Source organism: Chelonoidis abingdonii, chromosome 15, assembly GCF_003597395.2.
Source record: "Chelonoidis abingdonii isolate Lonesome George chromosome 15, CheloAbing_2.0, whole genome shotgun sequence".
Classification (NCBI taxonomy): domain Eukaryota; kingdom Metazoa; phylum Chordata; order Testudines; family Testudinidae; genus Chelonoidis; species Chelonoidis abingdonii.
Window position 1 is genome coordinate 22,852,920 of NC_133783.1, and position 15,877 is coordinate 22,868,796.

General features: G+C 46.4%; 1 protein-coding gene and 1 pseudogene across 1 annotated transcript; one reads left to right on the plus strand and one right to left on the minus strand.

The window, feature by feature from the left end:
* Window positions 1-901: 901 nt before the first annotated feature.
* On the minus strand, window positions 902-2,618 carry LOC142047809 (uncharacterized; annotated as a pseudogene).
* Window positions 2,619-14,921: 12,303 nt separating this feature from the next.
* On the plus strand, window positions 14,922-15,668 carry NEUROG3 (neurogenin 3). Its single transcript, XM_032795204.1, has one exon. It carries the CDS (start codon window positions 14,922-14,924, stop codon window positions 15,666-15,668), a length of 747 nt encoding a protein of 248 aa, XP_032651095.1.
* The last annotated feature ends 209 nt before the right edge of the window (window positions 15,669-15,877 follow it).

Below are 15,877 nucleotides of genomic sequence, written 5' to 3' on the forward strand. Positions count from 1 at the left end.
CAATGCAGTCAAAGAGCTGCTGCTATCAAGGGTAGTGACTCTGAGAAATGTGCAGGTCATAGACGATAGCTTTGCTGCAATGGGTTTCCCTAACTGTGGTGGGGAGATAGACGGAACCCATATCCCTATCTTGGCACCGGAGCACCAAGCCAGCGAGTACATAAACCAAAAGGGGTACTTTTTAATGTTGCTTCAAGCACTGGTGGATCACAAGGGACATTTCACTAACATCAGTGTGGGATGTCTTGGAAAGGTACATGATGCTCGTGTCTTCAGGAACTCTGGTCTGTTTCAAAAGCTGAAGGAAGGGACTTTCTTCCCAGACCAGAAAATAACTGTTGGGGATGTTGAAATGCCTATAGTTATCCTTGGGGACCCAACCTACCCCTTAATGCCATGGCTCATGAAGCCATACACAGGCACCCTGGACAGTAGTAAGGGACTGTTCAACTATAGGCTGATCAAGTGCAGAATGGTGGTAGAATGTGCATTTGGACATTTTAAAAGCGCAACTGGTGCAGTTTACTGACTCAGATAGACCTCAGCGAAACCAACATTCCCATTGTTATTGCTGCTTGCTGTGCGCTCCACAATATCTGTGACAGTAAGGGGGAGATGTTTATGGCGGGGTGGGAGACTGATGAACCCCCTCCCGCCCCTTGATTCACTCTACTTCCCTGTAAGCTAGCCACCCTTCCCTCCCACCTTCAATCACCACTTGCAGAGGCAATAAAGTCATTGTTGCTTCACATTCATGCATTCTTTATTAATTCATCACACACATAGAGGAGAAGCTGCCAAGGTAGCCTGGGAGGGGTGGTGAAGGAGGGAAGCACCAAGTGGGATGGTGTGGTGGATGAGGGGAGGAGGGAAGGACAAGGACACACTGCACTTTAAAACTTTAAAACTTAAAAACTTTAAAACTTATTGAAGGCCAGCCTTCTGTTACTTGGGTAGTCCTCTAGGGTAGAGTGGCTGGGTGGCTGGAGGCCCCCCACCACTGCCTTCTTGGGCATCTGGGTGAGGAGGCTATGGAACTTGGGGAGGAGGGCTGTTGGTTACACAGGGGCTGTAGCAGCGGTCTGTGATCCTGCTGCCTTTCCTGCAGCTCAATCATACACTGGAGCATATGAGTTTGATCTTCCAGCAGCCTGAGCATCGACTCTTGCCTTCTGTCAGCAAACTGATGCCACTTATCATCTTCAGCCCGCCATCTCTCCTTGCATTCATATTGTGCTTTCCTGCACTCTGACATTGTCTTCCTCCACGCATTCTGCTGTGCTCTGTCAGTGTGGGAGGACTGCAGAAGCTCAGAGAACATTTCATCCCGAGTGCGTTTTTTTCTCCTTCTAATCTTCACTAGCCTCTGCGAAGGAGAAACATTTGTAGCTGGTGGAGGAAAAGGGAGAGTGGTAGTTAAAAAGACACATTTTAGAGAAAAATGGGCACACTTTCACGTTAAACCTTGCTGTTCACATTACACAGCACATGTGCTTTCGTTACAAGGTTGCATTTTGCCTTTTGTATTGAGGGTTTGCTGGTTTGGTGTGAGAGATCACTCACGCTTCACCCCTCCCCACACCTTGTGGCTAACAGTGGGGAAAATTTCTGTTCAGCCACAGCCAAACAGCAGAGCAAGAATGGGCACCTCTGAATGTCCCCTTAATAAAAGCACCCTATTTCAACCAGGTGACCATGAATGATATCACTCTCCTGAGGATAACACAACGAGATAAAGAACGGATGTTGTTTGAATGCCAACAAACACTGGAACAATATATTGCCATGCTTTGTTATACAGTGATTCCCGAATACGTGCTACTGGCCTGGCGTGGTAAAGTGTCCTACCATGGCAGACAGAATAAGGCCTCTGTCCCCAGAAACCTTTTGCAAAGTCTTTGGGAGTATATCCAGGAGAGCTCCATGGAGATGTCCCTGGAAGACTTCTGCTCCATTCCCATATATGTTAACAGACTTTTCCAGTAGCTGTACTAGCCGTGGATGCCAGGGCAAATTAATCATTAAACACGCTTGCTTTTAAACCATGTGTAATATTTGCAAAGGTACACTCACCAGAGGTCCCTTCTCAGCCTTCAAGATCCAGGAGCCCGCCTTGGGTGGGTTCGGGGTTACTGGCTCCAGGTCCAGGGTGAGAAACATATCTTGGCTGTTGGGGAAACCAGTTTCTCCGCTTCCTTGCTATGATCTATCTTCAATCTCTTCATCATCTTCCTCATCCCCAAAACCCGCTTCCATGTTGCGTGATTCTCCATTGATGGAGTCAAAGCACAGGGTTGGGGAAGTTGTGACTGCACCCCCTAGCATGCCATGCTGCTCATCATAGAAAGGGCATGTTTGGGGCTCTGATCTGGAGCAGACATTTGCCTCTCTGGTTTTTTGGTAGGCTTGCCTTAGCTCCTTAATTTTCACGTGGCACTGCTGTGTGTCCCTGTTATGCCTCTGTCGTTCATGCCCTTTGAGACTTTTTCTAATGTTTTGGCATTTTGTTTACTGAAACGGAGTTCAGCTAGCATGGATTTGTCTCCCCATATGACATGCAAATCCCGTACCTCCCATTCGGTCCATGCTGGGGCTCTTTTGCCATCCTTGGACTCCATCACGGTCACTTCTGCTGACGAGATCTGCGCTCACCTGCACCTTGCCACACTGGTCAAACAGGAAATGAGATTCAAAAGTTTGCAGGCCTTTTCCTGTCTACCTGGCCAGTGCATCTGAGTTGAGAGCGCTGTCCAGAGCGGTCACAATGGAGCACTCTGGGATAGCTCCCAGAGGCCAATACCATCAAATTGCATCCACACTACCCCAAATTCGACCCAGCAAGGCCAATTTCAGCGCTAATCCCCTTGTCGGAGGTGGAGTAAATAAATCGATTTAAAGAGCCCTTTAAGTCGAAAAAAAGGGCTTCATCTCGTGGACGGGTCCAGGCTTAAATTGAGGTAATGCTGCTAAATTCAGCCTAAAATTGTAGTGTAGACCAGGCCTAAATTAAGAAAAGAAATGAGAGTTATTTACAAGGTTAAAGCAGCTAAACGTACACAAATGAGTTACAGTATTAGGTTTCAAAAGGTGATAGTAGCTGTTATATAAGCAAACTCTATACATCCTTTAGGGCTAACTCAAACTAAACTGCCTGGGGATCCCTTGCTTATGCTTAGAAATATTGCCCTCTCCGAATTCCAAGCAGCATAATAGTACACTTCCTTTTTGTCAGGTATTTGTATTGCCTTCCTCAAGAGTTCAAGCTCATGGGATGAGTTCACACATAGACCCTCTCTTCATGGATGTGAGGGGAGCAATCAACAAAGTCTTTGTCCTTTGATGTTTCACAGTGTCTCATTTGGTTTCAGTGGGCTTTCTTGTGTGCAGGACCAGCATTTGGCACTAATTAACGCTTCTTTCCTGTTTGGTGAGTTACACAATTACACTCAATATAACTTTATAATATGGGCTACAGATGTTATAGGTGAGATCAATACATACAGCATTCTACAAGCATTTCATCAAGACTAAACACATTCTTATCAACTTAACATCTGTTTTAATAGTGCCAACTCAAAGATGAGCCAGATTGATTTCCAACTGTGCAGGGGGAGGGATAGTTCTGTGGTTTGAGTATTAGCCTGCTAAACCCAGGGTTGTGAGTTCAATCCTTGAGGGGCTCATTGAGGGATCTGGGGCAAAAATCTGTCTGGGGATTGGTCCTGCTTTGAGCAGGGGGTTGAACTAGATGACCTCCTGAGGTCCTTTCCAACTTGGATATTCTATGATTTGTCAATGTTCAGGGAGGTTTAGGGGCGCTGGCAGCTGGTCTGCCAGCATCATGGACACCAAGTTGGGAGGGTCTGCAAGCACTTTGGAGGATAGGGTTAGAATTCAAAACAACTGTGACTAATTGGGGCATTGGTCTGAAATCAACAAGATGAAATTAGATGAAGATAAGTGCAAAGTACCTCTCTTAGAAAGGAAAAATCAAATGCACAACTAGAAGATGGGAAATAACTGGTGGTAGTGCTGCTTAAAAGGCTTTGGAGTTGTAGCAGATCACATATTGAATGAGTGAACAATGTGATGCAATTGTGGAAAAGGGCTAATATAATTCTGAGGTGCATTAACAGGAGTGTCATATATAAGACATGGAAGGTAATTGTCCCACCCAACTTGTCACTGGTGAGGCCTCAGCTGGAGTACTGTGTACAATTGTGGATGCCACAGTTTAGGAAGGATGTGGACAAATTAGAGAAGAGTAAAACAAATATTACAAGGTTTAAGAAAACCTGACTTGTGAGGAAAGGTTAAAAAAACCTGGGTATGTTTAGTCTTGAGAAAAGAAGACTGAGGGAGAACTTATAAATCTTCAAATATGTTAAGGGGTTTTACAAAGAGGATCGGGATCAATTGTTCCATGTCCACTGAAGGTAGGACAAGAAGTAATGGGCTTAATTTGCAGCAGGGGTGATTTAGGTTAAATATTAGGAAAAAAACTTTCTAACTATAAGTGTAGTTGAGCTCTGGACTAGGCTCCAAAGGATGTTGTAGAATCCCTGTCATTGGAAGATTTTAAGAACTGGCTGGACGAACACCTGTGAAGAATGGTCTAGGTTTACTTGGTCCTGCCTCAGAGCAGGGGGCTGAGCTTGATGACTTCTTGAGATCCCTTCCAGCTCTACATTTCTATGAATCTGTAAAGTGCTTGGCATTCACAGCTGCAAATGAAATCAATGGAAGCTGTGCTTTAGCAGTCTAAAGTGTTATATAATGCTAAATGCAGTGAAAAGCAGGCCTTACAGGTTTCAAGTTGGGCCTCCAGAATTAGTGGATACTTTTGCCAATCTTTTGTGGCCCTCAGTTCCACATCTGTAAAATGAGGATAATATCACCCTCTCATCTCACAGAGGTGCTGTGAAAATAAATTCACTGATAGCTGTGAAGCACTCAGATGCTACAGTGGTGAGTGCCATTGAAAAGACCTTGACAAAATTAATAATTCTGTCTTCAGAGGAGGATTTGAATAGGTTTTCAGGAAGTAAGGCGGAGGTCCAGATACTGAGCAATGGGGATAAAACAAAATAGTGAGTAGCTGCTCATTAAGTGAGCACTATCCAGATGTAGAATGACAATATAGGAACATAATAACAGCCGTACTGGGTCAGACTAAAGCTTCATCCAGCCTAGTATCCTGTCTTCCGATAGTGGCCAATGCCAGGTGCCCCAGAGGGAATGAACAGAACCGGTAATCATTAAATGATCCATCCTCTGTCGCCCATTCCAGACAAGGCTTCTCTGGAAAAAGTGGGATGTGATCACATAATTAAAGATTGCATGATACTGCATATGCACAAGGGAGAAGGGTGAATTGAGGTTGTACAGGCAACTTTAATTCTGTAATTTCCTAACTTTTTGATGCTTGACTTTGTGGCTGTAATAATGTTCTTCTAACATAACTTTTTCTGTGTGTGGTTACAAAAATGTTATTCACTCTTCTGATTGTTATATTTGTACCAGATTCTCAACCTTTTTGTGTTTCTAGCTGCATTTGTGTTTAGCATTTTACATAAAGTGTGATGTGCAAAAACACAGCTAATTTTCACATCATAGCTCTTTCTCTTCTTCCTCTATGACTTATGAAATGACACTTTCGTACCCTAGGAGATTCCACTGATACTATGTAATAATTCACAAAAGAAAGCTCCAACTTTGTTTATATATCTTCTGGCAGTGTTTTACTCTGGGATTTGGAGAGGATATTATCCTTGGACAGATCTTTGTATTCACTATTATAGAGAAAAAATCAGTTTTAAAGACTACAGCTTTTAGTAATCATTCATTGCTATGCTTCGCCAATTCTCGTGTTTTGGTGTGTTTAACCTTTGATCAGTGGTGCTTTCGTATTAGAGTGAAAGCCATTTCTCTGATTATTTTCAGAGGCCAGAAAGAATTGTGAATCTTTTTGAATGGCACTTAGAGGCAGGTGAAGAGTATTACTGCTTATAGGAGTACCAGTTGGAGCCAATTATAAATTGATTGATCTGTTAGGACCTCAAAATGCCTAGAAAAAATTCTTTTGTCCAGAATGGAGATTTTGTTTAGGAAGCTGATAGTTTGCTATATATATGACCATATAGTGATCATTTTAAAGGAGGGCTTGCCCACATTTATCCTTATATCAAAATTCAGTATTTCACACCAGGTTGCTAAAGGAAACTGGGGCAGCCAGGGAGTTCACCTGGTGAAAGGCTCCTTTTGCCTGAATTGTATCTGTATCTGCCATTTTTAATTACAATTGCTCCATAAGTCCCCAATTCAGCAGGATACTTAAGCACACGACTAACTTCAAGCAGATGACTTCAAGTAAATGGAACCACTGACAGGCTTCAAGTTAGGCACATGCTTATGTGGCTGGATGAACTGGAGGCTAAGGGCCTGTTCCTCACTCACTGAAAACTGCCCTTTCAATCAGAGTTTTGCTTTAGTAAATTCGTCAAGATTAAGCTAGAAGTTTGTCTTACCATTTAAAAGCATGGCCCTTTGAAAACCCAGAAGGGAAAAGTACTTGATGTAAATATGAACCCCATCTCTTTGCCCGGGCTTTCACACAGCAGTACCCCCATTCCCTCAAACCTATTCACTAAAATATATACTCTGATCTGGGATTGGATCTGGGATTGCCATCCGACTCCCATTAACTCCTGTGGCAGAAAGATGGGACCCTTTAACCTAACAGCAGAGTATATCACACATATGCCATATTCCTTCATGCATGGCCACGTTTTGCAACCAGTTGGGAAAGTTCTGTTTAAAGCCATTGGGCCTGATCCTGCACTTCACACTCAGTGTCTTCCTTTGAGTTTTTGCAGGATCCAGCCCATTTTAAATAACTTCACAACTGTTGAGCCCCATCCTGCAAAAAACCCTTCCTAAGGCAGGTTGTCATTACTTATGTGGACATCCAGTGGGTTACTCCAGGAGCAAGGCTGTGCAGGACTGGGCCCTTTGGTGGCAAGCTGACACTTTTCAATAGCCCTGGCTCAGGAGCTGAGGGTGGGCTGCCTGTTGCTAGCTAACCCACAAGCATGTGTACAAGTTGCTCAGGAAGATCCCAGAGACCTTATTCTATGTAGACAGGGCTGTTTTTTCTTGTGCTGCCTTTTGGACTTGCCACACAAAAGACAGTTAAACAGCAGGAAGATTTACTGTGCTAAATGGGACTTGTTGGGGCTTTTTTAAACATCCTTTGCTGCTTTTCCTATTCACTGACTTGAAGACTGATTGCTGCACAGCGTTTTAAAGTTAGCTGAGTAATTAATTATTTCCCAGGAGGACCCCAGGAGATGTCTTTAGGTCAGTGTGTGCGCTCCGGGAGGTGGGGGGGGGGGGCTGGAGAAACGCTGGGGAAAGGGCACAGTGGGACACTGTTTAGCCTGATTGCCCACTCTGCGGTGGCCTGATGAGAAAGGGAACGATCCCCATTTCCCTCCTCATTCGTGATCAATTAAATGCGTAGCCCGGTTGTGGGGGGCTTGCCCCCCGATCTTTGCCCTCGCATGTTTCATTCTTTCTGGAGGAGAGGGGATGTCATGTTTCAAGGCCAGAGATCCTTCCCTGGAGGTGCCTTTTAGAGACCGATGCTGAACTGGGCTTTAGAGCCGCAGACAAATAAAACCGCTCTGGCTGAGCAGTCTCTGGGTTGATTAACTAGGAAAGGACGAAAGTGCATTTAAAAGACAAAAGAATCCGTTCGCCAGCTACTGACAGCAAAGACCGGGATATCTGAGGTCCAGTATCTAGGTTCTTATGCTTTATCCCCTCCCCGATAAGTAAATCACAACACATGGTCATTCGGAGTGTGTATTTATTTGATTGTACTGGTCTGTGTAGGGAAAGTCTTACTAACTTTTGTGTTCTTCACATTCGCAGGACCCACTTTGAAAAGGCAGGCAGATCAAGGAATGCGTCTGCACTGAGCAAATAATCCGCAGAAACTGGCTTTCCCCAGGTTTCTTCCGGACGTTGCCCTTCCTTTTCCGCGAAAGAAATCAGTGGCGGGCACCTCCAGGCGTGGGGGTGCCTTGGGGAAGCCCCTTGTTTCAGAAGATGAGGAGTTTCTTTGCAGGGTTTCCAGGAAGCATTTCTGGTAACAAGGACGGTGGAGTCTATGTTCAAATGTCAATGTCTCCCTGAAAGGTGTCTTGGGAAACTTACCAGCACGCGAATGGGGAAACAAACGGGTCCTCTTCCCTTGTTCAGAGTATTTTACAGACGAGTCTGGTTTGATTATCAGACTCCCCGAGGCTCGCTCTAGCCCCTACAGTTTTAATTTCATAGCCGGCTCGAAAACTCGTTTCTAGAAATTCATTGTAGTAAAGCCTTTTCAACTGGCATCCACTCTCACTCGAGGCCAGGTCTGTTGCCCCTTGGTTCCTACCTCTTCCTTTCCCACTAACTTCTCTATCTTACGTGTCAAACCGGACCAGAGCTCTGCCCAAGGGGAAAAGATGCCTCCGAGACCAAAGATACAGGATATTTTTCCTACCGCCTTTCCAGTGATTTGGCTCAGCTTTCCCAGTGGATAGGTCGTAGAAGGAGGCGCATGATGCTGCTGGGACAAACACAAATTTTCCCCGAGCCCAGACCAGAAAGATCTTTGTCAGGATTTTGTCTGAACCATCTTTAATCTGTTTTAATGCTGTTACACCTGCCAGACCCCTAGAGTGAATCATTCGTCAGGCTTCCCAGCCTTCAAGCCAACTTGCCCTTGTTGGCTCAGCTCTGGGTGCGCACCCTTGATACTCGCAGAAGGGAAGATATAGTTCATGGCACGTGCAGATCTCCACTTGGTGCAGTTTGATTTGTTTTTTACCTCGGGAAAAAATATTGTTGGAATTAGCTGCCTTTCACAAAGGGGGGCATATGTGCACCTCGCGCCTGGCATATGTGGCCTTGTGTCGTAACAACACATTTGTGTATGCGTGGGTGAGAGTTGGGGGGGGGGTAGAGAGAAACGTACATCTGTTGAACTTGACAATAAAGTCACAAAATAGAGCCGTTGTCAGCAAGATTAGTGGGTCTGTCATCTCAAAAGAGGGCGCAAGGATGCCTGCCACAGGTATTATATTATGGGTAGGTATGTTAGTCAGAGCAGCTGCTCTCTCTGTCTGTGAAGAGTATGCACATATTCGCTAAACATATGTCACCACAAATCACAGTATCTTTTTAATAGTCTTCCACATCCTGGCTGGGGTGGGAGGGAGGAGGAAAGGAAAGCAGAGAAGCGGGGCTCTGAGACGCCTCCGCTCCCACAACAGGTGTTACGGTGCGCACTGCACCTTTTCACGCATTCAGTGCTGCCAGGCTGCTAGTTTCCGCTAAAACGATCTCAAGAGTTTGTTTGTCATTTGCTGAATGGGGGACTCGGGGACGTGTAAATAAAAGCTCTGGCCACTTTGGGAGCCCCATCGCTTGTCTCCCTTCTTGTGTGATTCCCCATCCCAAGTGCTTCCAGTGCGCCTTGGGCTCGCCTATGAAATGGCATATGGTGGCCCTCTCACCTATCCAAAAAGGCTTCCAGAGCGCATGGGGCTACCCCGGGTGCAGACCGTTTATTTTATTTTATTAAATTGTATTTACATTTGAAGTTTGTGTGCGGGAGCGAGACAAAAACAGGCCAAGTGTTATCTCAACTCCTTTCCTTAAATTAAACAGCACCAGTTGGTCAGAGCAGCCTGCAGGCAAGCCCCAGATTGCAAAACATCCCCAACGTCTGGCAGATGAAAGATGGGATGGAGCTCAACTGGTTACCATATGTTTTCAATAAAATAAGACAAATAGGGCAGGGAGATAGGGATTGCAGTAAACCTGTTATAAAGTAGCATAAAATAGTCCAATGTAAACGACATAAGGGCCCCTCCTGGAAGGGCCATTTAATGCCAGCTCTGTATTGAAGCTGCCCAGACAGGTGTGAGTAGGAACCTAATGCAGTCCCCCCCTAGATTTTTATCACGTTTGTGGTAATATTGTGCTTGTTATGCTAACTATGAGTAAACAGAACCGACCAGTCATTGTGGCAATAGGAGAGAGTTATCAGAAAGTGGCAGTGTGAAGGTGATTTAACAATAAAGTCGCCTTGTTTCCCAGCAGGTGATGGCTGCCCCCAGCCCCATGATTAATGTTTCCCAAAGCACTCCACTTTACAATCTCTTGTAATTATTTATTAAACGAAATCTATTTATTATTATTTTAGCAAACAGTGGTACCAGGTGGGGCTTTCTTTTCCTCTTCAGCTTTTGTTTGAAGGACGTTTGAAGTGGGCAGTCTAAGGGTTGGAAACTCGCTCACCAGATTTTTGTCAACCATTTGCACAAGCACAAAAATCTGCCAGGGCCTTGCTATTTATTTTTCCCTTGTTGCAAATCTAAAAGGGCACACAAAATTCGAGAGGGAAGAAAAGTGCCCCCCCTTTCAGTCCCCCTGAAAAATGAACGAACAAGGCTTTCAAACCCCAAGCAGCCTCCCTTTTAAAAGCAATCACAGGCACTCACCAGATGCACATGCCCTTGGGAGCCTCATGTTAACCCTGCCTCTCTCCTGCGCTTCTGGAGACTGCAGTGCGCAAAGGCCAAGCTGGGGAGGGGGAAGCCCAAAGATCCCTGCCGAAGTGGGCAAGCAGTGAAGGGCCAGAGGACACGTTTCCAGCCCTAGAGAAGGAGCTGTTTCAGCACCACCGCTTTACACATAGGTATCCGTTACAGCTCCCAGCCTGAATCCCCACGGCCAAACTCCAGTGATGTCAGGAGTGGTTTTGGTGAAGGAAAGTGAACCTTTAAAGGCTTCCAAACCATATCGTGTGTGCTTTAGAAGCACTCTTGTCTCTTCCCCCCTCTGGTCGATTAATGGCTTCTGGACATTTAGAAATGTCATATCATTTAAAATCGAAACCCCAGGAAAGTAAACCTGCCCCCCGCAGAGACAATTCGTGCTGCTCAGACTAGCTATTGCGCAAAAACCCCTGGCACGTTTTGCGCACCGAAGTGACTGCTCCTGATCCTTTGCTCTGAGCGAGTTCTTCAGGGGAAAAAAGAGCTTAGGTCTCAAAATTGGTGACATCAACTTTTCCCGGGGATTCTGTCTGCAGCAGGGCTCCAAATCATTCCCTGCGGGTTCTGGGAAAAGCTCCACTTCGTCCTTGGGAAAGAAAGCATCTAGCTGCGCTCGTCGGGCTCTTCCCCACTTCTCCCGGACGGCTTGCAGGGAACAAGTTTCCCAGCAGAGTTCCTTTTCACTGGACTCCCCCAAAAGCCAAACAAGTTATCTTTTTTGGCCAAAGGACCTAATAGCTCTTTGTTCAGTCCAGCTGAATCTTGAGAGCAAAACCTTATACTCCTCTTAATGGGGGATGTTTTTTTTCTCACGCACAGGCTGGAACATCAGCCTCCTACACTGTAAAGAAAACCAAACTGTCTCACTACTGGGCTAATAGCTAAATGCCATTGGTTTCTATCCTCACTGTGTGGATCAGGTCTGTTTTCTATTATTTTGGTCTCCTGCCTAATTTTTAGAAGCCTGCATAAGGTTCTAGTCAAGAGCTTTTGTTGTGCTCTCAGCTATTTATAAGATTAAGCTCTCACCATCTAGTGGTGTTCCTCCACCTACCGAACTAGTGGTTAATTCAAACTAAATACAGGTGTTGACTTATTTTTTCCTTATTCACGTCATAGATCTATATATTTTTCCAAGTTAATTTGGCCATGTTGGAAACCAGGATCACAGCCTGGCATGAAAACCATTCTGCTCCTATAAGGGAGGGAGGGGAGTGAGAGCCTGGCCAGAGAGGCCTTCCCTCTCAGATGCTTCTTGAATGAGAGGTGCAGCAGGCCTACCTAGTAAGACTGCCCTCTTCCCCCAAGTATCTGGTTGTAAAGTAGTGGGGGCAGGCATGCTAAAGGGCAGAACCAAATCTGAAGGATGGTTCCTTGATTATTGCTGGGCAAGCAGCTTTAGAACCACAGTTTGGGGCCTGTATAAACAGATATAGATACAGAGCCTTTCTTTGGGGGTGTCGAATGGCCTAGGCGAGGCCTCACCATCTTGCTTGTCTTTACGGAGAGTGGGCAAGCGCACTCTGGGAGACTCCTCCAGCTTTGCATTCTGCTGCATAGAGGAGGTGATAGTGAAGGAGTTCACAGGTGTCTTCTGTCCTTTCCTCTTGTATGGTGGAGAGAGGGGAAAAGGGGACAAAGGGAGCATGGGTTTTAGGAGGTCAACTTACATAGTGGGACAAGTGTCTCATGGGCAAGGGGATGTGAACTTGAGGCAGTTATTAAGTACTATTCTATTTACCTTGATCAAGGCTAAGCATATTACCCCAATTCATTACAGCTGCCTCGTGTAGGCTTCTTAGGACCTTTGTGCTTAATTTACCAAAGAGAAAAAGAGTATATAAAAGACTGTACTGGATTCAAGTGATGAAAGGGTTGTCCAAAGTATCTGAGCCTACACACATAGAATCAAGTTGAAGCAGTTTACTGTTAGTTGATCTATAGAAATATTTCCCAAAGCTCCCTGGACAGTACAAATATAGCAACCGCAGGAATTCTTACTGCTTCAGGATATGCTTTTCCTTAAAGTCTCTCATTGCCTATTTTCTCAGGGTTAGGACTCCTTGTTTTATTTGGCTAATATGGTACCTGCATTTTATTATATGCATACATAGAGGCACTTAATTTACATTTAAACAATTTAAATATCTCTATTCAGTGTTGAACCATGACGTTGATGTGGATGTTAGGAGCTGCAAGTATTGCATATGGTGCAAGTGGAAGGAATTGATGGGAATTCTTTGTGATAAGAATATGCCAACTAAACTAAAGAGTAAAGGGTATAGGCCTGCCAATGGTCAGAATGCTGGCCAATGAGGAAGAGAGAACAACAACTACTTCACACTGCCCAAGTGAGAATGCTTAGGTGCATGCTGGGCAAGATGAGAGCTGATAGGCTATGCAATTAAATAATATGAGGCAAAATGCAGGTTGCCCCCATCACAGAAAAGCTGAGGAGTATCAACTGAGATGGCTGGGTCATAGGAGATGCCTAGCTGTGGTATATGTTGGCCAGAGAGTACAAGAGCTTGTAGTCAGGGGACAAAGACCATGAGAAGGACCTAGTAAAAGGTGGTTCAAGACACTGAAATAGGGCATGAAAAAGGTTGGTGTCAAAAACGCTTGGTGATGAAGAACAAGAACCACCAGCTTGGATTGACAGGGCAAGGCAAAGGCAAAGACGACATACATAGAACATAGTTATTTTTCTCAACATATTTTTTCTTCCTGGAAACTCAATTTCTCCTATGAATCTAAATTTTAAAAAGTGGGTTTCAAGTATTCATCTGTGGAAATCTCTATGTCTCTATCTGCTCCTAAAACAAACGATGAAGTTACTTTTTATGTTGGGGATTTGTGTGTATAAGGTTGCTGTTGCTTAAATATCTCTGAGATCATGTTTCACCATCCTTAAAATTAGATGGGCTTGCAGGAAAAAGAAAAGTTGGCACTGAGATCATTTAAATGTACCATTTAAAGTACCTTCCGAAGGGATTTACTAAAGAAAAGAAATAATGTTGTTTGTTGTTCGTCCCACCATTTCTCCCCCCCCCCCAGCCTCGTAGTTACTGGGCTACACTAGATCAGATATTCAGATGTCCAGTTCTCGGTAGGCGTTGAGCCCAACAAGAGCTGCTTTGCCCTTGCCAAGTCTGAAAACAAGGGATCAGGCGTGTTGAAGAATTTTGCGCCATTCTTGTGTAGCTTTGAAAGATTGTTAGTGATGCCTACAGGGAATCGGAAATCTGAACTAGGGTGCATGGGAACTGCTAGGGATTTTGCTTGACCGCAGGGCTAAGGGGGCCCCTTTCCCCCCACCCCCAGAATGGAAGAAATGAATAAACTGTAACCTTGTGAGAAGCTGGCGCTAGTTGGGTTATTTACTTTGGATCATCTCTCCTGGCTGAAGCAGGTGCGGGCAGCACCTCGTACGGGCACGCCAGTTAATCAGTTATAGTGAAATAGCAACTGGCTTCAAGACGAGGAGAAGCAGCTGAGTTCAGGGGCTAAATGAGCACCAATCCTGTGTAGGGTGAGCACCAGCAGTGTCATGCCAGAGCGAGGTGGTGCAGAACAGACTAGTTGCAAAGGAAAGTTTCTCAGCTGAAGGGCGTGTTCTCTGGTAACCCCAGAGCTGCTGAAACGATCCTTTCAGAACTATCGCCGAGGGAGAATGGGGCTGTAGCCTCCCCTCTTCTTCCTGCTCCTCCTCCCCACGCGGGCCTTTGTTGGGATTCCAGCTGTGCGAGGAGTAGTGAGGGGCTCGCGTGGCTCGGCCCCAAGCCGCCTCTCTGATTGGCCGGTGGTGGGCAGGAATGAGCCAGGCACACTCCAACCGGGCTGATAAGATAAAGCGTGCCAAGGGGGCACACGCTGTATTGATCAGGAAATCCCCATTGTCTCAGGCCGCTATATATAGGAGCTCAAAGGCGGTCGTGTGCCTGAAGCAAAGCCTTCACTCTACTGCACTTGAGAGGAGGCTGCTCCGCATCCCCAAGGGGTCAGAAGACAAGGGGACCAATTTGGCTGGGTTCTTGCAACAGTGCTACTCCCTCAGCGCCAGCTTCACCCCCAGGGGATCCAGGTAAGCGCCCCCTTCACTCTTTCTGCCAATAGCAGCGGGGAATTATTGCCCACTCGGATCTAAATCTTTATTTTACGAGTACCTGGGATCTCCCCCCACCCCCCACAGCCTGCAGATCCGAGAGTCCCAGGGGACAGCTGCCTTGTTGCCCTGAATTAGGCACAGGATCAGTCCCCAGAGTGTCCGTGTGAACCGATTTTGTTGTGTAGCGTACATGGAGCAGAATGGAAACTGACGATTCCCTGTGCCCTGGGTTTCCCTGCAGGATGTCTCCCAAGACCAATTGCTCTCCTGGTGCACAGGTGAACAGTGAGGGAATGCAGTACTGCGGTGTGTCTGATGATGAAGGCTCCGCTTCCTCCCTTGGCACTGGCAGCCTGCCTTCCTCTCCGAACCCTTCCCTGGCTCGGCTGCAGGCAGGAGGCTGCCCTGCAGACGAGGGGTCCTCTCCGGATTGCCCGCAGAAGAAACAGAATGCCAGAAGGGGACGCACAAAAGCCAAAAGCGAGGTGGTGCTGACTAAGCAGAAGAGGAACCGCAGGATGAAAGCCAACGACAGGGAGAGGAACCGCATGCACAACCTCAACTCCGCCCTGGATGCTCTTCGCAGCGTCCTCCCCACCTTCCCCGACGACGCCAAGCTCACCAAGATTGAGACGCTTAGGTTTGCCCATAACTACATCTGGGCACTGACCGAAACCCTGCGGATGGCCGACCACAGCCTCCTGAGTGTGGGGCAGCAGGAGCTGGCCAGGGAGTCTTTCCGGCAGCCTCCTACCACCGCCTGCCTGCTGGAGCTGACCAGTCCCGGCAGCATCTCGCCTTGTGAATGGGACTCGCTGTACTCTCCAGTCTCCCAGACTGGCAGCCTGAGCCCCACTGACTCCCTGGAGGAAGGGCGCTCTTATCAGGCTGCAGACGCCCCGGCCTGTCTCAGGCACAGCCCTCATGCCTTCCCAGAGTTTGTCTGAGGCTAGGACTGTGTTTTGGGGACTTTCCCCCCTTATCTCTTTCTTTCCCTTCACTTGTTTGCAGCTGCAAACCCAAAAACGATGCACAGATGGTTAAACCATGCGCCTCTTTGGACACGCGCTGCCTCCTGGCCCCAGGAGAGGAGAACGATCTTTGAAGTGACTCTTTGAAATCAGCTTTTCCCGCTTTGCCTTAAATGGGGATCGAC